Source organism: Ornithorhynchus anatinus, chromosome 6 (assembly GCF_004115215.2).
Source record: "Ornithorhynchus anatinus isolate Pmale09 chromosome 6, mOrnAna1.pri.v4, whole genome shotgun sequence".
NCBI lineage: Eukaryota > Metazoa > Chordata > Mammalia > Monotremata > Ornithorhynchidae > Ornithorhynchus > Ornithorhynchus anatinus.
This window is the reverse complement of record NC_041733.1, coordinates 12948382-12975418: the sequence shown is the minus strand read 5'-3', so window position 1 is coordinate 12975418 and position 27037 is coordinate 12948382. Positions and strand designations below refer to the sequence as shown.

At 44.0% G+C, this 27037-nt stretch overlaps 1 protein-coding gene across 2 annotated transcripts; it reads left to right on the top strand.

The window, feature by feature from the left end:
- Positions 1 to 915: 915 nt before the first annotated feature.
- Positions 916 to 26868, top strand: LOC103171087. Of its 2 annotated transcripts, XR_003760435.2 has the most exons (6): positions 916 to 1041; positions 4575 to 5039; positions 11921 to 12028; positions 13606 to 13643; positions 15915 to 16570; positions 26841 to 26868. XR_003760435.2 is itself a non-coding variant. In XM_029067107.2 (5 exons), exons 1-5 carry the CDS (start codon positions 990 to 992, stop codon positions 16044 to 16046), a joined length of 795 nt encoding a protein of 264 aa, XP_028922940.1. In that variant the 5' UTR covers positions 916 to 989; the 3' UTR covers positions 16047 to 17285. The 2 variants fall into 2 exon arrangements, 1 of the variants encoding a protein (XP_028922940.1); XM_029067107.2 differs by lacking the exon at positions 26841 to 26868 and having other exon boundaries at positions 15915 to 17285.
- Positions 26869 to 27037: the final 169 nt, after the last annotated feature.

Here is a 27037-nt window from a genome sequence, read left to right as displayed (position 1 = left end):
TGACTTAGGCTGTGAGCCCCATATGGGTCAGGGACTGTGTCTGATCCAGTTTATCTTGTATTTACCATAGTACTTGGCACAATCCTTGACATATTAATGGTGATTAATGGATTCCATATTATTATCATTATTATTATTATTACAAAATACTAGTAAAGATGCTAACCTCTGTATAGGTCACCTAAAAGACCAGGTCCCAACATCTGAAGGAAACAAACCAGAAGATAAACACATTCTTTAATTTTTGTAGTAAAGATACATCAATCAATTAGGGGTATTTATTGGGAGAGTATAACACAACAGAGTTGATAGACACATTCCCTGCCCATAGCGAGCTTACCGTCTAGAGGATATGAAGGACTAATTTTCTAAAGACCTACTGAATCTGTAAAATATCTAGATAATTCAAGCTCCCTCAAAGTGCACTTTAGTCAAAACTTCTAGACATTTCAGTTGCCAAATTCTTTTGTGAGGCATGGCTGGTTAATAGGGATTAAAGTGTACTTTGGAAGTCAGACATAATAAATTTCAAGGGAGAATACACCGAGTGCAAGAAATTGGAGGATTTACATTCTCTTCTTGTCTTTTTACTCATTGGTTTAAAGTGGCTTGGGTCTCTGAATGTATTTTACAGTTTTCACGTCCTATTAAGGAATGGATCTGTGCAGAGATCTCTCAGTAACATTTCACACTCAAGTGTGCGACTTTCAAGACACTGGCATCTAAAAATTGCTCGGTCGCTGAACTCCTCCATCTGAATGATAGAAGCTGACACTACATTCACCTTGGTCAAAATTGCCTAATAGTTTGTTCTCAGCTTCACACGAGGGCTGTGCTGTGACTATCGGGAGGGCAGATGTTGGGGAGGGGAGGCAGAAGGACGCTCAGACCATTCTTGGGTGAGAAGGCACTGTGCTGACACATCAGAGAGGCTCAGTGGAATGAAGAGGGCAGAGAGGCTCCTCAGAAGACCCTGAATCTGGGGAGCCATGAAGCTTCTTCAGCATAGCCAGAGTTTCTCCTCCATCCTCCTACTTCTCGGTAAGTCTGGGAAGGGATCTGGGGTGAGGAATCCCTGTACCCAGCTGAATTTAGCCAACAAGGGAGGCAGCGTGACCTAGTGAATAGAGTAGGGGCTGGGAGTCAGAAGGACCTAGGTTCTAATCGTAACTTTGCCACTTGTCTGTTGTGTGACTCTGGCAAAGTCATTTAATAATGTTGGTATTTGTTAAGCGCTTACTATGTGCAGAGCACTGTTCTAAGCGCTGGGGTAGATACAGGGTAATCAGGTCGTCCCATGTGAGGCTCACAGTTGATCCCCATTTTACAGATGAGGTAACTGAGGCACAGAGAAGTGAAGTGACTTGCCCACAGTCACACAGCTGACCAGTGGCAGAGCTGGAAGTTGAACTCATGACCTCTGACTCCGAAGCCCGGGCTCTTTCCACTGAGCCACGCTGATTTCACTTCTTTCTTAGTAACTTCATCTGGAAAATGGGGATTAAGACTATGAGCCCCATGTGGGACAGGCACTGTGTTCAACCTGATTAGCTTGTATCCATCCCAGCACTTAGAACAGTGTCTGGAACATAATAAGCACTTAACAAATAATACCATTAAAACAACAAACCCCCCCCCCCCCGAAAAACAAGGATCTCAATCATACTGGATTGTCTCCATTTCAGCCTAAACGTAAAATATCCTAAAGACAAGAGTTGTAAGGGCCACAACTCATGCCCAGCCGCAGTCTTAAGATGTTTGCGTGCATGAGACTGTACCAAATGACTCATCATTTAATTCATTTTCCTTTCAAATTCCTCCTCCTCTAACAAGCCTTCCCCAATTAATTTCCCAGCACTGTAAGCCATATAAATGCAACAGTCAACTTACACATTTACGAACGTATTTGTACTCATCCTCAACGGGCTTATGTGTATGCTTTATTCCATTATACATTCAATTATTGATTTTGATGACTCAAATATTTTTGGCTTCCTCCTCCATTAGAGTGTAAGCTCCTTGAGGCCAGAAAGCATGTCACTTCTTTATTCAGTACTTCTCAAGTGCTTAGTACAGTGCACCAAGTGGGAATTCAGTAAATACTACTATGAAACAACATTCTGGGGGTCACACCAAATTTAATCCAATCCTAAGAGCAGAGTTTGTTGTGCTGGGCAATGTAGAGCATTTATCTGGTCAATTGGAGAGCTAGGTAATATTTTTTGGTGTGTTGTAAGAGAATGAACATAGAGTTCCATTACTGGGGTTCCTTTTTTAGAATTTAGAATGCTACTCGTATCTTCTCTGATGTGAATAAATCTGAGGATGAGGAACCTTGATGTTTATTCTGAACTTTTCTTCCTCTAAGCATTTTCTATATGAGTTGGACAAGTCCAATAGTCTTGCAAGCTTCTTGAGAGGAAAGTAGGAAGCACAGCAAGAGAAGCAGCTCCTGAGACATTTTAAGCTGCTCAGCAACCAGTTTTATCACCTGACATAGAATTGGCTAAATTGCCCATGGTCTTGGTGGCACAGATTCCTCCTAAAAATTGTATTCCTAAACTGAAAAGAAACCAAAGATACCAGTTTCATTTCAATAGATTCATCAGATTTCTAAACCTCATCCTAGAAACGTAGGTCATTTTCATTATTATCTCTCTAATGATACAGAATTTGGATGCTTCCCAGGCTGCCGGGTATTTTGCATAACCAATCAATCCTCAGTGGAGTTTACTGACCACTTACACTGTGTGCAGAGTTCTGTACTAAGCATTTGGGAAAGTACCGTTCAAAGAGTTGGTAGGTACAATTTACCCATGAGGAGCTACAGTCTACAGGAGGAGCTCCTATTAACTGACCATTTTGGTGAGAAAGTTCTATGGGTGTTTCTACAAATGGTCTGGCAAATCAACCCTTATTCTGCCTTGATAGAGAACCACTATTATTCAGTTTCCCTTCATTGTTCAAACAAATAAATATTGCAGTAGCATGGTCTAATGTATAGAGCACTGACCTGGGAGTCAGAGGACCTGGGTTCTAATCCTAGCTCTTCTACTTACCTGCTGTGTGATCTTGGACAAGTCACTCAACTTCTCTGTGCCTCAGATCTCTCACCTGCAGAATGGGAATTCGATACCTGTTCTCCCTCCTACTCTAACTATGAGCCCCATGTGGGACCTGCTTATCTGTGTCTACCCCAGGACTGAGTATAGTGCTTGACACATAATGAGTGCTTTAAAAATCAATCAATCAATTGCATCTATTGAGAGCTTATTGTGTTCAGGGCACTGTATTAAGTGCTTAGGAGACTACAGCACAATATAACAGACACATTCCCTTCCCACAATGAGCTTACAGCCTAGAAGGGAGATTATCATCATCATCATCATCATCACCTTCTCCTCTCAGGGCCATTGAGGGAACGAATGATTTGTGATTTCTCAAGTGGTTTAAAAATAACAGCCCAATTGTGATTTCATTGGGTAGTGTAGATTGGAACCTGCACAGTCCCGCACTGTGTCTATTGCCATGGGAGAGGTCCTGTGCTTGTTATAATAATAGTGGAGCATGGAATAGTAGCTCACTGAACAGATACAGAAAGGAAGCTGGAAAAGGCTTAGGAGGCTCCACAAGCTAGTTGCATGGCAGCTGAGTGATTGTGGGGAAGGAAGATTGAATAAAAGAGGTTGCTTAATTGTTTTCCATGAATACCTTCACTCACTTATAAGCATCATCGATAGAATTTTTGAGCCCTTACTGTGTGCAAGAACTGTACTCAGTGCTTGGAAGACTATTGTTCTTGTCTGTCCTGACCTGGAATGGCCTCCCTCCTCACCTCCGCCAAACTAATTCTCTTCCCCTCTTCAAAACCTTACTTAAAGCTCATCTCCTCCAAGAGGCCTTCCCAGACTGAGCTCCCCTTTTCCCTCTGCTCCTTCTACCACCCCCTTCACCTCTCCGCAGCTAAACCCTCTTCTCCCCCCTTTCCCTCTGCTCCTCCCCCTCTCCTGTCCCATCCCCTCAGCACTGTACTCATCTGCTCAACTGTATATATCTTCATTACCCTATTTATTTTGTTTAATGAGATGTACATCACCCTGATTCTATTTATTTGCTATTGTTTTAATGAGATTTTCTTCCCCTGATTCTATTTATTGCCCTTGTTCTTGTCTGTCTGTCTCCCCCGATTAGACTGTAAGCCCGTCTAAGGGCAGGGACTGTCTCTGTTACCGATCTGTACATTCCAAGTGCTTAGTACAGTACTCTGCACATAGTAAGCGCTCAATAAATACTATTGAATGAATGAAATTATACTAGAGTTGGTGGACACGTTCCCTGCCCATAGTGAGGTTACAGTCTAGAGATGAGCTTACAATCTAAGAGCCCACAGTGAGACTCCTTTGTACAGTCTTAGACCCTCTTAGATGATGTTGGGTCTCTCCCATGAAAACTCTCCTGAAAGTGTCGCCTCTTCCTGTGGGGGCAGGGGATGGGGGTCACAGGGTTCTGAATAAACAACATTTAAACATTGTTTATGGATAGGTGATCTATTGATGTCATGGTCTCTATTTCAGGATTCTCTCAGGCTCTTCTCGCTGAAAAACACCAGGTTCTTCTCACTGTAAACTCTAACATTTCAATCAGTGGAACAGTTGGTCAGTTTGTTCGCCTGCCCTTTCCCTTCAGATTCTGTACATCAGTTCCTAATCCTCTGACTATTAAATGGACTCGCTCTGGGAATGAAGCACTTGGCTCCTTCACAGGCCATAACTGCTCTGTCAGAACTGACTGGGGGAATCACACCCACTGTGCAGAGTCGTCGTTTAATCGTGGTCCGCACCATCAAGGCCGAGTGGAACTAGATATTGAAATGCTTTCTCTGATCCTCCGGGACCTGAGACTCAACGACAGTGGAGACTATGTCATCACAGTCAATGGACTGAATAAGCCTGGAGCCATCACACTGTCAGTGACCCTCCTTCCTCTCCCCAAGGGAAGTGCTACAACATCGGAGCCCACCTCCCCAACTGCCACTGCAGGTACAGGATGGTAGGGAGGGAGGTCACCAGAGAGACCAAACAGCCATAGAGACCCAGATGCAAGGCTGTCTGAACTAGGACTCTGAATCCTGGGAAAGGTGAGAACAGTCAGAACTCCTCCAGCAGCAGATTGGACACCTCCCACCATGCCATAGCACCAGGCAGAGCTTCTGTTATGGAAAACTCCCCAGAAGGGGCTATTTAAGATAGAAGAATCCCTGCACTGAGGAGCAGGTCTTTTAACCTTGCATTCTCTCTCAAGCAATTAATCACTCGATCAGTGGTATTTATTGAGGGCTTACTGTGTGCAGAGCACTATACTAAGCTCTTGGGAGAATACAGTACAACAGAGCTGGTAGACAACTTCCCTGCCAACAGTGAGTTTATAGTCTGGGGGGAGGTAGACATTAATATAAATAAATAGTTTAATTTACTAAATAGATATCTAGATAAGTGTGCTGTGGGGCTGAGGGTGGGGTGAATACTAAATGCCCAAAGAGCACCGATCCGGGTGCACTTTTCTTTGAAAGCTTGGAGGTCTAGCGGAAAGACCACAGCCTGGGAGTCAGAGGATCTGTGTTCTAATCCCAGCTCTGCCACTTATCTGCTATGTGACCTCGGACAAGTCACTTAACTTCTCTGTGCTTCAGTTACCTCATCTGTAAATTGGGGATTAAAGACTGTGAGCCCCCTGTGGGACTTAGTACAGTGCCTGGAACATTGTAAGGGCTTAACAAATGTTTTAAAAAATACAGGAATTCCTTAGGGGTAGTCCAAATTCAGTGAAGAAGAGATAGATACACACACAAACACAAACAAAACTGCACCAGCAGAACTTCTGCTTAATTTTCTCTTAGTGGTGAACACCATTAGATCCTTAATCCTGAGTTGCTTATCATTCTATGACTAGAGATGAGAGGGAGTAGTTATTAGGATTGTGTCACATGACATCAGATAAATCTGGTCCTCTAGACTCTAAGCTCATTGTGGGCAGGGACCATATCTACCAGCTGTGTTGAAATGTACTCTCCCAAGTGTTTAGAGTAGTGCTTTGCACATAGTAAAGCACTCAATAAATTCCACTGATGACAATGATGATAATAAACCTATAAACCATGCAGGGCTCACAGTCTAAGTAAGAAGGATTGAATCCCCATTTTACAGATGAGGTCACTGAAGCACAGAGAAGCTCAGTGACTTGCCCAGAATCACCCAGCAGACAAATGGCAGAGTTGGGATTAGAATCCAGGTCCTCACACTCCCAGGCCTATGCTCTTTTAAAAAAAATGATATTTGTTAAGGGCTTCCTATCTGCTAAACACTGTATTAAGCATCGAGGTAGATACAAGCTAATCAGGTTGGATACAAACCCTGTCCCACAAGGGCTCACACTCTTAATCTCCATTTTACAGATGAGGTAACTAAGGCACAGAGAAGTTAAGGGGCTTGCCTAAGATCACTCAACATGGCCTCTTTCCACTTGGCCACACCGCTCCTTGATCTTAAATGTCAAAACATCACTGAATCTTATACAGATCCAATAAGAAGGTACCTTCTAAGAAACACCCTGACATTTTTGTGGTTGTTTATATTTTCACTTCTTTGTTAACAAAATGGTATCTTACCTGGAATTTCACCAAGGTGATTTCCACAGTGAAATCCTAAATCAATCCAACATCAATCAATGGTATTTATCAAGTGCTTATTGTATGTAAAGCACTGTACAAAACCCTTTGTTGTGTACAGTACAACAGAGTTGGTAGACACATTTCCTGCCCACAACGACTTTACAGACTAGAGAGGGAGACAGGCATCAATATAAATAAATAAATTACAGATATATACTTACATGCTGTTAAGATGAAGGTGGGATGAATATCAAATGCTTAAAAGGAATAGATCCAAGTCTGTCTACAATGCAGAAGGGAAAGGAAGGTGGGGAAAAGAAGGCTTAATCAGGGAAGACCTCTGGGAGGAGATGTGTCCTTAGCCTTATTAACTTGTATCTACTCCAGTGCTTAGAACAGTGCTTAACACATACCAAGTGCCTAACAAGTACCATTAAAAAAAAGGCTTTGGAGGGGGAGGGAGTTCCAGGACAGAAGGAAAATGTGGGAAAAGGGTAGGTGGTGAGATTGATAAAATCAGGTCATGGTGAGCAAACTGGTGCTTGAGGAAGGAAGTATGTGGGCTGGGTTATAGTAGGAGATCAATGAGGTAAGATAGGAAGGGTCAAGCTGATTGAGTGCTTTGAAGCTGATGTTAGGGAGTTTCTGTTTGATGTGGAGGTGGATGGCAATGACTGGACGTTCTTGAGGAGTGGGGAGATCTGTACTGAATATCTTTTTAGAAAAATGATCCGGGCAACAGAGTGAAGTATGAACTGAAGTGGGAAGAGAACAGGAGCCTGGGAGGTGAGCAAGGATACAGATGCAGCAGACTAGGAGGATTAGGTGAGTGCTTGGAATGGATTAGTAGCAGCTTTGATTGAGAGGAAAGAGTAGATTTTAGTAATGTGATGGTAGAACTGACAGGATTTGGTGACAGACTGAATATACAGGTTGTATTAGAGAGATGAGTCAAGAATAATGCCAAGGTTAGGGTTTGTGAGATAGGGAGAATAGTGGTATTATCAGTGATGGGAAAGACAAAGAGAGGGATTTGAGTGGGAAGATAAGGTGTTCTGTTTCGATATGCTTAGTTTGAGACATCAGTAGCACATCCAGGTAGAGATGTCCTGAAGTCATGGGAAATGCAAGAGCTGCAGAGAAGGAGCAAGGTCAGGTCCAGGAGGGAGAGGTAAATTTGGAAATCATCTGTTTAAAGGTGGTAGTTGAAGCCGGGGGAGTGAGTCTGTTGCCTATTTGTACATTCCAAGCGCTTAGTACAGTGCTCTGCACATAGTAAGTGCTCAATAAATGCTATTGAATGAATGAATGAATGAGTCCTCCAAGGGAGTGGGTGTAGATGAAAAATAAAAGGGGACCCGCTCTGAGCCCTGAAGAACTCCCACAATAAGGGAGTGGGAGGTAGAGGGGCCCACAAAGTCTGAGAATGAGAGGTCAGAGAGATAAGAGTCTCCCCCAGGACTTACCTAAGATCCCTCATCTAATCAGTTTCCCCTGATTAGACGGTGAACCCATCATTGGGCAGGGATTGCCTCTATCTGTTGCCCAATTGTACATTCCAAGCACTTAGTACAGTGCTTCCCCCTCTACTCCCTCTGCCATCCCCCCTTTACCTCTCTGCAGCTAAAGCCTCATTTTCCCCTTTTCCCTCTGCTCCTCCACCTCTCCTTTCCCATCCCCACAGCACTGTACTCGTCTGCTCAACTGTATATATTTTCGTTACCCTATTTATTTTGTTAATGAATTGTACATCGCCTTGATTCTATTTATTTGCCATTGTTTTTACGAGATGTTCTTCCCATTGACGCTGTTTAGTGCCATTGTTCTTGTCTGTCCGTCTCCCCCGATTAGACTGTAAGCCCGTCAAACGGCAGGGACTGTCTCTATCTGTTGCCGTCTTGTTCATCCCAAGCGCTTAGTACAGTGCTCTGCACATAGTAAGTGCTCTATAAATACTACTGAATGAATAAGAGAACCAGAAGAGGACAATATGCATGAATGCAAAGTTGGATAATGTTTTGAGGAGAAGGGGGTGGACCACAGTGTTGACGGCAACTGAGAGGACTAGGAGGATTGGGATGAAATAGAGGCTGTGGAATGAAGGTAGCAAAAACCAGATAGGAGGTGATCAAGGAGCGATTTGGAGGAGAGAAAATGGAGACAGTGAGTGTAAACAACTCACTGCAAGGAATTTGGAAAGGATTTGCAAGAAGGAGATGGTGTGATAACTTCAGGGAGCATGGGGTCAAGGGAAGTTTTGTTAGGATAGAGGAGACATGCGCATGTTTGAAAGCAGTGGAGAAGTCGTTGGAGAGTACAGGGTTGAAGATGGCGTTGAGATAGGGCAGAAGAGAGGGGGCAAGTGCTTTAATAAAGTGTAAAGGGATGAAGTTAGAGGCACAGATGAAGGGGATAGAGGTAGACTCCACTCTTTAGATGGAGACATAGCTAAGAAAATTCAGTTTCTGCTTGCAGTTCTATCAGCGAAGTTGCCTCTGGAGTATAGCTTCCATTGCACTGTAATCAAACGCATACATTCACACAACAATGGGGTTTCTGATTGGGCAGGAAATCATGCTTCTCTGTGCAGAACCAAGATTCCTAAACTAATCCCAGCTCTGCTACTTGCCTGCTGTGTGAATTTGAGCAAACCACCTAATTTCTCTGGACCTCAGTTTCTTTGTCTGTAAAATGGGGATTAAATACCTGTTTACTTTCCCTTAAACTGTAAACCCAGTGTAGGGCAGGGACTGTGGTCAATCTGAATACTATATCAACCTTCTTGCTGACCTCCCAGTTTCCAGTCTCTCCCAATTCCAGTCCATACTTCACTCTGCTGCCTGGATAATTTTTCTACAAAAGTGTTCAAGCCATGTTTTTTCTCTCCTCAAGAACCTCCAGTGATTGCCCAGCCACCTCCAACTGAAACAGAAACTCCTCACCAATGGCTTTAAAACACTCAAATATCTTGCCTCCTCCTATGTTACCTCACTACTCTCCTACTATAACACAGCCCACACAGTTAGCTCTGCTAATGCTAACCTCACTGTAACTCAGTCTCGTCTATCTTGCCACCAATCTCTCACCCATGTCCGCCTCTGATCTGGAACGCCCTTCCTCCTAACTGACAGACAATTATTCCCGTCCCCTCTTCAAAGCCTTATTGAAAGCACATCTCCTTCAAGAGGCTTCCCTGATTGAACCTTCCTTTCCTCTTCTCCCACTCCCTTCTGCTTCTCCCTGACTTGCTCCCCTTTTTCATCCCCTCTCCCAACCCCAAAGCACTTATCTACATATCTGTAATTTATTTATACTAATGTCTGTCTCCCCCTCTAGACTGTAAACTCACTATGGGCAGGGAATGTGTCTGTTCTATTATTGTGCTGTATTCTCTCAAGCGCTTAGTGCAGTCCTCCACACACAGTAAGTGCTCAGTAAATGTGATTAACTGACTAATTATTTTATATCTACCCTACCATTTATTCGAATGATCTGGGCACAGTGAAGACCGATTTAACCCTACAGTTTGTTCTGGGCAGGGAATGTCATATTTTACTCTGTCATATTGCACACTCCCAAAAGCTTAATCCAGTTCTCTGCACACAGTGAGCACCCAATAAATACAGCTGATTGATTGTAATGCAATACCAGTTTTTAAAGAGCTAACAGGGACTGAGACCCCTATAGAGGAAGACTCTCTCTCTGGATGACACTGCAAGACACTAAACCAATTCTCCATTACTACTTAGGTGATAGTAATATATTTAGGTGATAGTATTATTTAGGTGAGGGACCGGGAATCGAGGAAGGATGAGTTGGAAGGTAGCAGGGTCTATCTCCTTCACCAGGAAGTTCAAGTGAGCAGAGGCCTGAGAGAAGGCCCTTTCAAGGAATCATATGCCCCTGAGAGCATAGAGAATAAGTATAAATGCAGTGCTACTGGAACCAAAATCTTCTCTGGGAGTTTGAGTTTGCTTAATTCTAGTTTTTGCTTTCATCTGTGCAAGGGAAAGTAATGCTTTGAAGATATATTGTGTTTTATACCTTTACTATATTATTAATATATAGAACTGGGACAGCTATTCTTGATTAATGGTAATGGTTTGCTTTGGGGTTTTGTTTATTTTTAAATAGTTCCAGTTCAATGTTTATTCTTAGTAAAGTACTTTTATATCTTTAAAACTGAAGCTAGCTTGCCTGCTGAGAGAGGAGGGTAACTCATGTCTATTACACAGAATTGATGACCGCAAACAATAGGGGCAACTAAATTGAGGATCACACCATCTGGAGGAAATCTTTCAAGCCAAAGGAAGATGGCAGTTGTAGTTTATAATTTGTGTTTCTCTAGTAGGATTATTTCATATCATTAAGACAAAAGTTAGGAGTTATAATTTAAAAATGACCCTTGGTGTATTGATTTGAGGAAAATTCCCAGGTACTGTAGTCGACCTGAATACTATATCAACCTCCTTGCTGACCTTTCACACCAGTGTGAACATCGTAGGGACTTTTAGCTTACAAATTCCCTGGGGCAGGGCCCAAGATGCCACATTTGCTTCCTACAGTGTTTCTCTTTTTTGATTATTTCTAAATTCATCTCTAGACTCAGATGCTACATTTTATTGAGTAGTTTGTAGTTTATTGAGAAAGGAATTACCTTCATGGTCATTGTCCTGGGCATTTAGAGATGTCACTATTAACAGTGTCGACATGGCAATTGGAGCCCTACTCGCAAATTTATAGTGTTGAAGGCTCACTTCACATCATCCACATTCTTTCACCCTATCCTTATGACTTTCTCTCAGGCAAAGCAATGTTGCTGGCAGAGATGTAGATTCCTGGATGAAAATAGTTGCTTGTGTTTCTCTCATAGACTTGATATGTTTATATAGACGGATACTAAGCAAGGCAAAAAGCTACTTTTCATGGATTTTGGTATAATTTTTTGCGTACGGCATGGCAATTTCCTAAAGGTTTTAGATGCTAATGTAGGCAGAAATAGCTAGGTAGGTATTTACAGTTATATAGTACAAAACTGGTTATCTGCATGTCCATAGTCTGAAACGTACTGAGATAAACAAAACAAATTTTATTCAAATAGCTGAACTTTCAACTATGAAAAGCAAACTAGTCAAGCTCTTAATTTAGATAGCTAGTTTTCTACTATCCAAATGATCCCCTAAACCCTGATGAAGTGTAGGTTTATATTTTTTAAGCAAATAAAATATAAAACAGAGGTTTTTTTTCCCAAAGGCAGTAACGAAGAAAAACATACTCCGCTCTTGATCATCTTTTTTGGAGTCTGTTCAGTTTTACTTGTTTTATTTTTGCTGCTGCTGTTCTGCAACATAAGGCGCCGAGGTAAGTCAATTGGGACTCTGAATTTTCTCCAATCATAAATATAAATAACTGTAGAATATGATTCTCTCCTATGAATCAACGACTTATCATGGCAGGAGAGTCTGTGTATGCTGATGAAGCTTAGAGATGTGTCATGTAGGGTTACCCATAATGGAAAGGTCTAAGCTGAAGTGTCAAAGTCGATTCTCCTGTGCTGGGCAGCAGCGGCATGGGATAGAGTCAAAGGCGAATTATCAAGTGATCAAAATGTTGATCAAAGACAGCGGCAGAGACTCAAGTTTTTACTGAGCATAAGAAGGCACTGGTAGACCACTTCCGTACCTTTAACAAGAAAACTCTATGATTATACGTACCAGAACGACTTTAAGGTAGAGGTGGAACATTCTGGAGAGGCTGTGTTCATGGAGTCACTACTGATCGGAAACGATTTGACGACATTTGAAGAAGAAGAAGATGATTAATAATCTACAGTAATTTGGAGCTAGGCCTGAAAAAAATGATGAGTACATTCCCTTTCCAGAAATGGGGTTCTGCTTATTTCACATTTAATAAATTTGTTATTTTCAGGCAGACTCCACAAACCAGGCCAGTGATTAACCTGAGTCTTTATCCTTTGAACATTTAGGGATTCCTGCAACCTAACCCCCAAACCACTTAAACATATATCTTTATATTCAAGTGATTTCCTTACCTCTAATTTATGTTACTGCCTGTCTCAGTCTCTAGGTTTTAAACTCCTTGAGGGGAGGGACTGTGTCTAGCAACTGTACTGCATTGTGCTCTCCCAAGTGTTTAGTATAGTGTTCTACAGAGAAGGCCCTTACTAAATAGCACTGATTGATGTGCCATAGTATGTGTTAAACAAATGCTACAATTAGGTTATTCATTTTTAATTTATTTAAGGTATTTATTAAGTATTTACTATGTGTCAAGCACTCCAAACAGTAAATACAAGATAATCCCTTCCCTTTATAGTTGGCTATCTCAATCTCTGTCTTGATTCAATAAGTAATAATTCCTTTCTCAGCTTCAGATGGAAGACAAATCTTACTACCCTCATTTATATTATCAGCCTCTTCTGACTGGAAGAACTCCCTCTCCTAGTTTTCTCCCTCATCTTTGGAAAATTTCCCAACAGGTAACAGTGCAGTAGCACCATGGCCAAGTGCTGGGAGATAAGGGCCTGGATTTCTATCCTGGCTCTGCCACTTGCCTGTTGTGTGAACTTCTCTGTGACTCAGATCCTTCTTCTGTAAAATAGGGTTGAAATACCTTTTCTCCCTCCCCTTTAGACTGTGAACCCCATGTTGGACAGGGACTATGTCTAACTTGATTTTCTTGTAACTTTCCCTGAGCTTAGTACATTGCTTGGTACATAGTAAGTGTTTAACAAATGCCATTATTATTAATGGAAAGCTTTTAAGGTTCCGTGACTATTTCATCCTGCAGCCTATTGAAGAGTTACAATTTTTTTCCCTCTTCAAAATGGCCCCAAAGGGTGAGAGGAACTCTGTATGCATGGATGCTGTAATTCTCTGAAGGCTGTGACTGTAACTATCTGAACTGTTTCCATACAGGTGTAGTTCAGTCAAAGAAAATCATCAGGCAAGCAGAGGTAAGAAATGAGAACACTATCTTGTCTTTTCACTTTCGCTCCTTTTGCTAGGATAGGGAAATATTTTGCATAGGAAAACTGGATTGTAAAATGAGAATCCAAGAAGTTTAGTGAAAGGATTTCTGTTGACTGTTTCAGCTCCTTGTAGTAAGGGATCACATCTACCAACTGTATTGCACTTTCCCAAATGCTTAATATACTGCTCTGTAATTGATTGAATGATAGTGCCCCCAAAATGAAATTTGGGCCACCTTAATTCTGGGGCAGTTCACGTCAACTGAACCAATCCATGTTGAGCTGGATTTAAAAAGGTAGACCTCACAGCTGCAAAAAGGAGTCAGAAATCACAGAAATAGCCGAACGTTCAAACCTTGCTAAGAAACACAAAAATGAGAATGGCAAATGATTCATTCCACAGAGACAGCGAGGGAAGAGGGAAGGGTCAGAACAAAAGGAACACAGCTGGTTGGTTGGATGCTGCTGTCACTCCTGTGGCTCTGCTGCCCGGGGCACGTGCCAGAGCTCTCACAGTTGCCCTGGTTAGTTGCCTCTCTGCCTCTCTGCCTTCTCAGAGTCCTGTGAAAGTACTTGGGGCATCAGCAGTGATGGAATATTAGCAGAGAAATGGAGCCAGGTGGCAGATTGATTTGCTTGTGGTGCTGGTTTCACAGTGTATTACAACAAAATAGGTGGGGACAGAGCTCACCACAGATGTATTGTACTCTCCTATGTGCTTAGAACAGTGCTCAGCACCCATACTGAGTGCTCAATAAAAACCATTGATGATGATAATGGTATGATCAGCAATGTTTAACTGTTCAACCCCATAACTGGCTCCCTATTTGAAAAAAGAAAACAATTATCCCTTGGGACCCTGGGAAAAAATAGTAAAAGATAGTTTGGCAGCTTTATCTGAACAGTCAGCAAAATTCCTCAGTACACAGTCCATCATCAAGTCAATCAATTAATCTATACTGTTTACCAAGAACTCACTGTGGGCAGAGCAGTGTACTAAGTGCTTTGGAGAGTACATTTAGAATTGATAGGGCTGTTCCCTGTCCACAAGGAGCCACTGTTGTAAATGCTGACAGCCACAGATACCCTTGCTAGTAACCTCTGAGGTTCCATTAGATCAAAAGCTGTTAAATGGATCAGTATCTGGGTAATAACCTTTTATCAGTGTTACAGACCTGACCTGTAAAAGAAAGTTATTCAAGGACTCAAATAAAGTAGTTGGCCTTTGGGGAGTCACATGGTGTAAGCCCAACGATTAGACTGTAAGTCCGTCAATGGGCAGGGATTATCTCTATCTGTTGCCGAATTGTACATTCCAAGTGCTTAGTACAGTGCTTAATACTGAGCACATAGTAAACGCTCAATAAATACCATTCAATGAATGAATGGTGAGAAAAAGGAAAGGTGGAATGGTGTGCGTGTTGAGAGGGGCGGCAGGGTATGAGGGGCTTTTCACGCTGATCTTCACATTTAACCTGAGAAGGTGAGGTTGTCAAGGCAGTGCTCGCCTGTGAGGCCTGTACTCCGCAGGGGAATTGATACTCTCAAAGGGTCTGAAAGAGGCAGTGACCTGTAGGGGACACAAGATAAACCACTACTTCTCCCCACAGGCTCAGCCAAGGTAGGGTTGGGGTGTGAGGGCCCACTTTTCTCACCCTTCTGAGGTGCAGCTGCTTATATCACAAGTTCTGTCTACCTCCTCCTGCATAAAACCACAGACAGTTAGTTATTTGGGGGTCAGAAAGAATTGGCAGCTGCCCCAGGAGCTCACATACTAAAACTGAGTTGACCCCCAAATCCTGAGGTCCTTTGACAAGCAAAAATGCTGCAGTTCCTCCCAGGGAGGAGAAGGGAAGATCATTTAGGGCTTAGAAAGCAGCATGGTGTAGTGGATAGAGCATGACCCTGGAAGTCAGAAGGTCGTGGGTTCTAATTCCAGCTTCACCACTTGTCTACTGTGTGGGCTTGGGCAAGTCACTTCGTTTCTTTGTGCCTCAGTTCCCTCATCTGTAAAATGGGAATAGAGACTGTGACCCCACATGGGACAAGGACTGTGTCCAACCTGATGAGTTTGTATCTACCCCAGCAGTTAGAACAGTGTCTACACAGTAAATGCTTAACAGATACCATAATAATAATAATAATAATTATCTGCTCACTGGCCTCCTGGCTTCCTCACAAGGCTGTTGGAGGTAGGGAGGGAGCAAGAGCCTTTTGTCTTTCCATGTTCTAACTTCTGCCTTTGTTGGAATTCAGGTTCCCTCTGCTGATGAACACACTCCAGATCTCCTTCCATTTGGGCACCAGACAATGGCCCAGAGTCAAAACGTCTTGGAGCTGCAGTCTATGTATGCAACCTTGAATTTCCCAGCTAGAGCGAATAGCTGAGTCAATGCAGCTAATCTCAGGACAGAGCCGAGCTGCCAGGCCACCAACCCCACAAGCTGAGAATCCAGCCTGGGGGGCAGATATTCACCTCTTTCCATATCGTCAAATTCACCCCGGTGGTTCAAGGGAGGAGCCACCATTTCCAAAAGTAGGGGATACACATGCTCCAGAGAGATTGAAAGGGTTGAACTTTGTACTTTGGGAAAAGACTACATCTCACTAGCCCGGGCCACTGGTTGCTTCAATTTCACCTTGTTTGGCAGAACCCCATGGACTCACACATGCCTCCATGGAGAGGCCCTGAATGGCTTCTAGATTGGTAATGTGAAACCCTGAAACCCTTGAGTAAGTACAAACCATTAGTCCAGCCTGAACACCAATCCTGTTTCCTGCAAGAAGCTGGAGGTGACTCCAAACCAGGTTGGATTTCTCCAAACAACTCCAGCCCACAGAGGAGCCTATAGTAAGGCAGAACTGGACTTTCTTCAACAAGGGCAGGGAAAGAAACCAGGAGAGTCACCTCAGTAAGTTCACCTCATTGATATCTCTCCTAACTCATCTCTGTACAGTGGCCAGAGGCCTGTCAAAACTACCGGAACTAAGCCCATGTCACCCGGTTCACTGACTATTCATTACCTCTTCCCTGTGAGCTCTGTCTAGTGAGTGTTTGAATGACCTGCTTTGCTAAGTCTCCATTTAACATATAAAGCAGTGAGTTCAAGCAGAAGATAACCTGCTTTTGCTGAACATTACCTAAATGGTTGTCTGAGGTTTATGGAGATTTGCCCCACCATCACCCCTCCAAGAACCATTCACATTTTCAACTTAGTGTAAAGTTATTCCTAAACAACAAACTGGCATTTGGAGGGCAAATAACTCTCAGATACAGGCAGGATCAAAGGATGGGTCACAGAGAAGTTGCTTTTAGTGTAGAAGGGGAAGTGTGTAACATATCTGCAGCTGACAGCCTCTAACTTTTGATGTGAAATATTCAGCACCCATACATAGAACCCCAGGTTTATTAATAGTTGTTCCGGGTATTGTTTAAAACGATTCTAAAATCTGCCTCAGATTTTATTTTAACCTCCTCTTCAAGCTATTGAATTTAAAACTTCTGCTAAGTGTTTTGGACAGGAAAGAGCTTTGTGAAAACTATTTAAGGAAGTCAATGTGCAGGTTTTCTGTATGAATTTGGTTTTATATTCTAATAAAGTATGGAAAGTTCTTTTTGAAAAATGATCATTGTGAATTCAGTGAAATTCATTAGTAACTAATGGAGCTATTTCTTCAAATAACCATGGGTTTTTCCCACTAAGAGATTAGGCAGATTCTGGTAGTTCTGATCATACTTCCAGATATTGCACTGGTGGATTTTTTTCTTCATATTTGAAGGTAATGTGAACAATGGTGAAATTTCCCCAAGGATGCAGGTGTCTCTGAAATTATCTCCGTGGAAACAGCTGTTCTTGTTACATCATGCAAACACTAAGAAGGGCTCTTGTGTTTACTCTTCATACCTACCATTACTTATGGTTGTTCCCTTTTTATTTCATGACCTTCTCTAAGCTTCTATTCAAAACAAATGACTCCTTTGATTCCAGCACCTCACTGTGTTCTGTCTGTTGCAGTGATCTCCCAACTTTCTTATTTGAAAAGATATTGGTTAAGCTTTTACTATGTTCATTCATTCAATAGTATTTAATGAGCGCTTATTATGTGCAGAGCACTGAACTAAGTGCTGAGATAGATACAAGTTACTAAGGTTGGACACAGTCAATGTCCCACATGGGGAGCCCAACCTCAATTTCCATTTTACAAATGAGGTAACTGAGGCACAGAGAAGTGAAGTGACTTGTCCAAGGTCACACAGCAGATAAAAGGCAGAGTGGAGATTAGAACCCAGGTCCTTCTGACTCACAGGCCCATGCTTTATCCTCTAGGCCATGCTGCTTGAAAGCCTAGCATTGTTTTCAGGAATGACTAAGAATATCTAGGGGTAATAGCCCATGCTGAATGCCTACGAAGGTTTTCCAGTAACATGCTGTTTGGTTTACCACTTGTAATGCTTTTGGTTGAGACCTTCATGCCAAGTTGCTGTCCACTGCTGTCCTTTCAGTACTTCTTTCAATTAACGGTATTTATTGAGAGCTTACTGTGGGCAGAGCACCATACCAGTGCTTGGGAGAGTATGATACAACAGAGTCATAGACACGTTCCCTGCCCACACTGAGCTTAAGGTCAAAACATTTCTGGAAACCTCTACCTTCCTCTCTGTCTGAACCACCACACTGGTGCGGGTACTTGTCATATAGTGGCCTGACTATTGCATCGGCTTCCTTGTTGACATCTCTGCCTCCGGGCTCTCCCTTCACCTGTCCATACTTCACTCTGCTGACCAGATAATTTTTCTAAAATGATATTCTGCACACCTTTCCCCACTCTTCAAATACCCCCAGTGATACTCACTGCTTTCCAATGTTTACCCTTGCCCACTCTGCACATCAAGCAGAAACTACTGGATTTAAGGCCCTTAGTCAGCTGTCTTCCTCCTGCTTCTCCACTCTCTTCTCAGAGTGCTCAAGAGTGGGGAAAGACTGGAAGGAAGGAAGGAAAGAATCAATCAATCAGTAATATTGGAACCTCCCACGAGAGCACAGAGATCACCCTTCCTGAAGAGCCTGTAGTTGGGCCTCAATGGCCTGTGACTGGGCTTATGGTCCATCACCTCCCGGACGGACCCTCTGTGCAAAGACACCAGTATCCCCCACCCGAGGACACCGAGGCCCCTCCCATAGGGCCTGCTGAGAGTCAGAATTTAATCTGGGACCCTTGAGAGTCCATGCCACTGCTGACTAACCAGCACCTCTGGGCTGGGGACCACTCCCATGATCACTAGAATCGCCCCTCGAAGTGACATCTAGCTTGACCAGGTTGCCAACTGGGACTGTGGGACATGGTGTTCCCCAGATTTCCCCCCAGCTCCCCCAGCCATCTTCCTTTCCCTCCTGCCTTCCCTCTGTTCTGGCTGGATATGGCTGACTACCACTGCCCCTACCCGGTAACAATTACCCTGTTCTCATTGTTACTTTTAGTAACTACCTGCATTCTCATCTACTCAACCCAACCCATGTTATTTGGTTATTTGCTCCTCTTCCCAGGCGTTTCCACTCCCATGTACCCTATAACAATTTCATCATCTCCAGAACTGCCATCCACAGGACTCCTTCCTCCCTCTGCCACCTCAGCGACAATTCAGCTAGAGCCCCTGTGCTCTCCTAACCATTAGCCTTTTTGAACTGAATGACCCATGGACAATTCAACCATTCATTCATTCAGTCGTATTTATTGAGTGCTTACTATGTGCAGAGCACTGTACTAGGGGCTTGGAATGTACAATTTGTCAACAGAGAGAGACAATCCCTGCCCAACAGCAGGCTCACAATCTAATTAGGGGAGACAGACAACACAACAAAACAAAACAAAGCAAGTAGTCTGGTGTCAATATCATCAAGATAAATAGAATCATAGACATATACACATCATAAACAAAATAGGGTGATAAATAATATATACAAATATGCGCAAGTGCTGTGGGGAAGGGAAGGGGGAAGAGCAGAGGTAGGGAGAAGGGGGAATGGGGAGGGGAGGAGGAGCAGAGGGAAAGGAAGGGCTCAGTCTGGGAAGGCCTCCTGAAGGAGGTGAGTTCTCAAAAGGGCTTCGCTGGGCTTCACCGGATTATGTTGTTGTTGCTATAATATGCTAATTGTTAACTGCTCTTAATGCTGTCCTTTACCTCACTGACCTCGCCATGACCTTTCATTTCCCCCTCTCCTGTCTGCCGATTCTGATTCTAGTCCTCACCTCCCCCATCCCCTCTCCCACCCAGCTCCTCCCCTCCCCTTGCTCTGCCCTCACCCCTCCTGAATCCCTACCTGTCCCAACCCTTGTCCCTCTCTCCCTGTGTAGGCCCCCCGCCAATCCTCTCCCATCCAACCACTTCCCTCCTCTCCCTCCTGCCCTGGCCTCATCCCTGTCCTCCTGTCTCAGCATCACCCCTCATCCCCCTCCCCCCCCATGCTGGCTCCTGGCAACTTAGTCCTCACCAAACCCTCCCCACTCCCTTTGCTGTCCCCCCCTCACACTCCCTTCCTCCATAGCTGCTGCCAAGTGTGGCCTATGGAACCCCCACTTCATATGGGTAAGCTCCCCTTCATCCTTGACCTGTTCCTGTCCAGCTCTCTCCTCCTCCTCACCATCACCGAAATCTGGCTCTCCCTTGATAGCACAGTCTCTCCTGCTGCTCTCTCCAGGGGAGTCCTCTTCTTCTCCCAATCTTCCAGACTCAGAGGGAAAGGAATTATGGCTTTCTTCTCACACCGCAGTGCCACTTTCGCATCAAACCCTCCTTCCCTTTCCTCCCCTCCTTTGAAGCCCATATCAACCGCCTCTACCACCACCCCTCCCCACCACCCCCAGATTCCCCTTCATCATCTACCTCCCTCCTTGTCTCACCTCCAGCTTCTTTAACCATTTTGACCCCTTGCTCATCTTCCTTCTCTCTTTTTCCATGCCCACTTTGATCCTTGGAGACTTCGACATCCACATAGATGTACCCAGTGACTCCTCTGCTGCCCGCCTTTTCTCACTCCTCAACTCTGCCAACCTCCTGCTCCACCCCACCTTGCCCACTCACCAACTTAGACACACAGTTGAGATCATCATCTCTAACCACTGCACAATCTCCACCCTCACCAACTCTGAAATCGCTCTCTCTTACCACAACCTTCTCATTTGCCTTCTCTCTCACACTCCTCCTCCCCCTAAATCTGTATTACTCCTCCACAGAAACCTCCGTTCTCTCCACCCCATCCATCTCTCTCAGAGCATCACACCCCACCTAGCCTCCCTATCCACTCTTGATGTCCAAATAGATGCTCTCAACTCCACCCTCTCTACTCAGCTCAACTCATTCATTCCCCTATCCCTTCGTTGTTCTCGCACCACTAACCCACAGCCCTGGATCACCTCCACTGTCTGCCTTCTTCGCTCTTATGCTCTAGCCGCTGAATGGTGCTGGCAAAAATCTAAACACCAGGCTAACCTTGTCCACTTTAAGTTTGTCCTTTCTTTCCTTAACTCTGCCCTCTCCTCAGCCCGGCAAAACTATTTCTCTTCCTTTATTGACACTCGTGCCCATCACCCTTGTCAGCTGTTCAGGATATTTAACTTCCTCCTCAGGCCCCCTGTCCCTCTTCCTCCTCTGTCCCTCACCCCCAGTGATCTGGCTACCTACTTCATTAGGAAAATTAACACCATCAGGTCTGAGCTCCCCAAACTCACCCCTCTCCCTTCTCCATCCCCCCTCCTCTGGACCCCCTCTTCTACTTTCCCATACTTCCCAGAAGTATCATCAGAGGAGATCTCGTTCCTCCTCTCAAGTGCTACCCCCTCCATATGCACTTCAGACCCCATTTTCTCCCACCTTATGGAAGCTCTTGCCCCTTCCCTCCTCCCCTCAAATTCCATCATCAACCACTCACACTCCAGTGGCTTTTTCCCCTCTGCCTTCAAACATGCCCACATCTCTCCCATCCCAAAAAAACCCTCCCGTGACCCCACAGCCCCCTCCAGTTATTATCCTGTCTCCCTCCTACCCTTCCTTTCCAAACTCCTGGAGCAAGTGATCTATATTCACTGCCTTGAATTCCTCTCATCCAACTCTCTCCTGAACCCCCTTCAATCTGGCTTCCATCCCATCCATTCCACTGAAACCACCTTCTCAAAGGTCACCAGTGACCTCCTTCTTGCCAAATCCAATGGATCCTACTCCATCTTAATCATCCTCTACCTCTCAGCTGACTTTGACACTGTCCACCATCCCCTTCTCCGCAACATGTTAGCCAATCTTGGCTTCACAGACTCTGTCCTCTCCTGGTTCTCCTCTTATCTCTTTGGCTGTTCATTCTCAGTTTCCTTTGTGGGATCCTCCTCCCCCTCCCATCCCCTAATTGTAGGGGTCCCTCAAGGTCAGTTCTTGGTCCCATTCTATTCTCCATCTATACTCACTCCTTTAGTGAACTCATTCACTCCCATGGCTTCAGCTAATATCTCTAGGTGGATAATACCCAAATATATATCTTCTCCCCTGTTCTCTCTCCCTCCCTCCAGGCTTGCATCTCCTCCTGCCTTCAGGACATCTTCACTTGGATGTCCTCCTGCCACCTAAAACTCAACATGTCCAAGACAGAGCTCCTATCTTCCCTCCCAAACCCCGCCTTATCCCTGTCTTTCCTGTCACTATGGATGGCACTACCATCCTTCCCATCTCACGAGCCCGCAACTTTAGTGTCATCCTTGACTCCACTCTCACATTCACCTCACATATCCAATCTGCCACCTAAACCTGCCAGTCTCACCTTCACAACATCGCCAAGATCTGCCCTTTCCTCTCCATTCAAACTGCTACCACTTGAATAATGATAATGTTGGTATTTGTTAAGTACTTACTGTGTGCCGAGTACTGTTCTAAGTGCTGGGGGAGATACAGGGTAATCATGTTGTCCCATGTGAGGCTCACAGTCATAATCTCCATTTTACAGATGAGGTAACTGAGGCACTGAGAAGTTAAGAGACTCGCCCAAAGCCACACAACTGACAGGTGGTGGAGCTGGGATTAGGACCCATGACCCCTGACTCTTAAGCCCAGACTTTTTCCACTGAGCCACGCTGCTTCTCTAGTACAATCACTCATCATATCCCGACCTCCTGTCTCTCCCCACTTCAGTCTGTACTTCACTCTGCTGACTGGATTATCTTTCTACAGAACCGTTCTGGGTATGTCATCCCTCCCTTCCTCAAAAGTCTCCAGTGGTTGCCTATCAACCTTCGTATCAAGCAAAAGTTCCTCACTGTTGACTCTCCATCACTTTGCTCATTCTTACCTCACCTCTCTTCTGTCTTTCTACACCCCAGTCTGCACACTCCTCCTCTGGTGCTAACCTTCTCACTGTGCCTTGTTCTCGCCTGTCTCGCTGTCGACTCCTGGCCCAAGTCCTAACTCTGGCCTCGAATGCCCTTCCTCCTCAAATCCACCAAGCAATCACACTTCCCCCCTTAAAAGCCCTACTGAAGTCTCACCTCTTCCAGGAGGCCTTCCCAGATTAAGCCCCCCTTTTCCTCTGCTCCCCCTCCCCTTCCCATCTCCCCAACTTGTTCCCTTTGCTCTACCACCCCAGAGCACTTTTGTATACATGTACATATCTATAATTCTATCTATTTATATTAATGCCTGCTTGCTTGTTTTGATGTCTGTCTCCCCCCTTCTAGATTGTGAGCCTACTGTGGGCAGGAATTGTCTCTGTTGCTGAATTGTACTCTCCCAGAGCTTAGTACAGTGCTCTGCACACAGTAAGCACTCAGTAAATATGATTGAATGAATGAATGATATTTATTGAGCACTTGCTGTTTGTAGAGCACTGTACTAAGTGCTTGTGAGAGTACAATGCAGAGGAGTTGGTAGATATGTTCCCTGCCCACACTGAGTTTATATCACGTAGTGTATGCTGGGGAATGATGTGTAAAAAGAACAGATATCTAGGTTGGGATGAGTTGGAGAGCCTAGAAGTCACTTAGAACGAGTGTTTCTTTCAAGGAAAGAAACATGAGAAGGCAGGGGGGAATTAAATACGTTTTCCTAAAATTTAAGTTTAATAGGAAACTTTTCTTGGATAATTCTGACAAAACTAATTTGTGCTGGAATAAATTCAAATTACTGTATAGGCCAACACATACCAATTTGCCACATATTCATAGAACCCTCTCTTTTGGCTATTTAGACCTAGCCCAAGCCAGAACAAACTTGAAGGTCAACAGGAAAGGATCATCCTAATATTAAATTAACTGCAGCCATGGGCATAGAGCATAGTGGAGAAACCTAGTGCATAGAGCAGCAAATGGTACAATCTTAGTTTTTCTCTCATCCTCTAGACTGTAAGTTCATAGTGGACATGGATCATGTCTACCATCTCTATGTATTGAATTCTCCCTAACAATATAGTGCTCTGCACACAGTAAGCACTCAGTAAATCCACTGATGATGATGATCGTTTATCGAGCACTTTCTAGGTGCAGAGCCTTGGACTAAGCACTTGGAAGAGAGTTGGCAGACACCTTACCTGCCCACAGTGGATTTACAGTCTAGAGAGGGAGAAATTGTTCATATGAATAAATGATTTACAGTATATAATTTAAAGATAAGTGCCTAAGTGATGTGGTGCTGTGGATGGATCGAATATCAAATGTCCAAAGGTCATTGTGGATGGATCGAATATCAAATGTCCAAAGGTCACAGATCCAAGTGCATAGACCATGCGGAAGGGAGAGGGAGCAGGGGAAAAGAGGGCTTAATCAGAGAAGGCCTTTCGGAGGAGATGTAGCCTTAATAATATTCTGAAGGTAGAGAGAGTGGTGATCTGGTGTATATGGTAGGGGAGGGAGTTCCAGGATCGGGAGGCGGATGTGAGAAATGTTGGTGAGGAAGACAAGATTGGGGCAGTGAATAAGCTGATGCTGGAGGAGCAAATTGTGCAGGCTGGGCTGGAGAAGGAGATCAGTACGAGGTGGATAGGAGGGGCAAGCTGACTGAGTGCTTTAGAACTTATGGTAAGGAGTTTCTGTTTGATGTGGAGTTGAGTGGGCAGACACTGAAGGTGACTGAGGAGTGGGGAGACATGGACTGAACTTTTTTTTTTTAGACAAATGATCTATGAAGCGGAATGAAGTATGGACTGGAGTGATGAGAGACGGGGGGTATGCCCTCCCACTGTTCACTAACAGAGAGGACATGCAGCTGTGAGGAGCACAAGAGTTTAGCAAAACAACCTCGACCATTTGTCTGGCTGGCTGGTCTGTCCAGGAAGGACTGTGTAATACTAATAATAATTGTGATATTTGTAAAGCTGTTACTATGTGCCAAACACTGAACTGAGCACTGGGACAGATACAATGTGCTGCACCCTTCTCTGCCTACTCTCCTGTTGCACAGGAACATGACTGGAGAGGTAAGAGAGCATGAATGACACTGACAGCTTCCTGAGAGACAGGGACCGTGTCTAATTCCTACATGTGTATGCTCTCACAGCGCTTAGTACAGTGTCCTGCATTCCATAAGTGCTTAAGAAATACTACTACTGCTTCAGTGCTTATGTGCTTAAGAAATACTATTATTACTGCTATAAGCACTATAGTTAATATCATCACAATGTGTTCTCAGTCTGCCTGAACTGACCGTGGTTTGTCTGATATTTATGATAGGACACTTCCTCCCCAGAAAGACTACTAATCAATTTACTGTGCCTCCATCTTGCCTATCTCTCTGCTGACCTCTAGCCCACATCCTGCCTTTGGCCTGGGACACCATCCCTCCTCAAACCCAACGGAAAATAACTCTCCCTCCCTTCAAAGCCTTATTGAGGGCGCATCTCCTCCAAGAGTCCTTCCTAGATTAAGCCCTTCCTTTCCTCTTCTCTCACACTCTTCTGTCTCACTCTGACTTGCTCCCTTTGTTCTTCCCTCCCCTCATCAGATGTGGGGCTGAATGTACATCTCTGTAATTTATTCATTTGTATTGGTGTCTGACTCCCTGCCGCTAGACTGTAAGCTTGTTGTGAACAGTGAATATGTCTGTTTATTGTTGTATTGTACTCTCCCTAGCACTTAGTACAGTGCTCTGTGCCCAGTAACCACTCGATAAGTATTATTGAAAGAATTGAATGAATGAATCGTCTGAATTGTTTTCAATTTCATATTTTTCATTTCTATTTTACTGTTAAGCTTATCTGTTTAGTTTCTGAGGTCTGAACATTTTCCTGTAGGTATTGACTTCCCCTTTTTAGACTATGAGCCTTGGAGGGCAGAAACCGTGTCTACAAATGTTCACTGTATTTTCCTCAACAGCCCACATTATATTAAAAGGCACACAGGCAAATGTTGAATGTTTCCTTACTGTGGAAGGACAACCTTTTTTGGAAAAAACACAGAAGGGGAACTCATGGCCCCCAAAGCCTGCCTGAAATTCATGGTGATGTTTCGATAGCAATATAGGAGAAGTAGCATGGCATACTGGATAGAGCACTGGCCTGGGAGTCAGAAGATTATGAGTTCTGATCTTGGCTCCGCAACTTGTCTGTTATGTGACCTCGGGTATGTTGCTTCACTTCTCTGGACCCCAGTAATCTCCTCTGTAAAATAGGAATGTGAGTGCAACATGGGAGAAGAACTGTGTCCAACCCAATTTATTTGCATCCACCCCAGCACTTTGTTCAGTGCCTGGCAGAATTAAGCGCTTAATAGATACCGCAATAATTAATATTATTATAATCCAAGACCTGCCTATGAGTTCCAGAAAAAAGAACTGCCGGCTATTAGTTCCAGAAAAACTTCAACTCCAAATTAGCTGGGAAAATCTCATCATTTGTCAGGAGTGGGAGAAGAGGACTTTGTAGTGACCAGAAAGTGATCTTTGTAGCTTAGAAAAAAGGGCAGAGGAGGAAGAGGAAAGATTTGATATGCAGAAGTAGGCATTATAATGGGGATATGGAGCCAAAGGGAAGAGGATGGAATTAGGCTGTTCTTTTTTTTTTAAAAAAAAAAGCAGAAGTGGAGTGGTTTATTCATTAATCAATGGAGAAGATAAAAATTGGGGGTGCTTTCCAGTTTGTTCTGAGATGGTTTTGGGACATTTACTAAGAAGTGAAATAATCTCTTGCCTCTGTCATGTCTTGTCTTATGTTACAGAGTTGCCTCCGACCCATAGAGATGCCATCGACACATCTCTCCCGGAGTCCCTCACCTCCATCTGCAATCATCCTGGTAGTGTATCCAAAGAGTTTTCTTGGTAAAAATGCAGAAGTGATTTACCATTACCTCCTTCCGTGAGGTAAAATGAGTCCCCGCCTCCGACTCTCTCCCATGTCATTGCTGGCCAGCACAGG

Coding starts and splice junctions, on each gene's coding strand:
- LOC103171087 (XM_029067107.2), top strand. CDS start 990: ATGAAGCTTCTTCAGCATAGCCAGAGTTTCTCCTCCATCCTCCTACTT. Junction 5,040..11,920: donor CTCCCCAACTGCCACTGCAG/GTACAGGATGGT, acceptor TTTTTCCCAAAG/GCAGTAACGAAGAAAAACAT. Junction 13,644..15,914: donor AAATCATCAGGCAAGCAGAG/GTAAGAAATGAG, acceptor GTTGGAATTCAG/GTTCCCTCTGCTGATGAACA.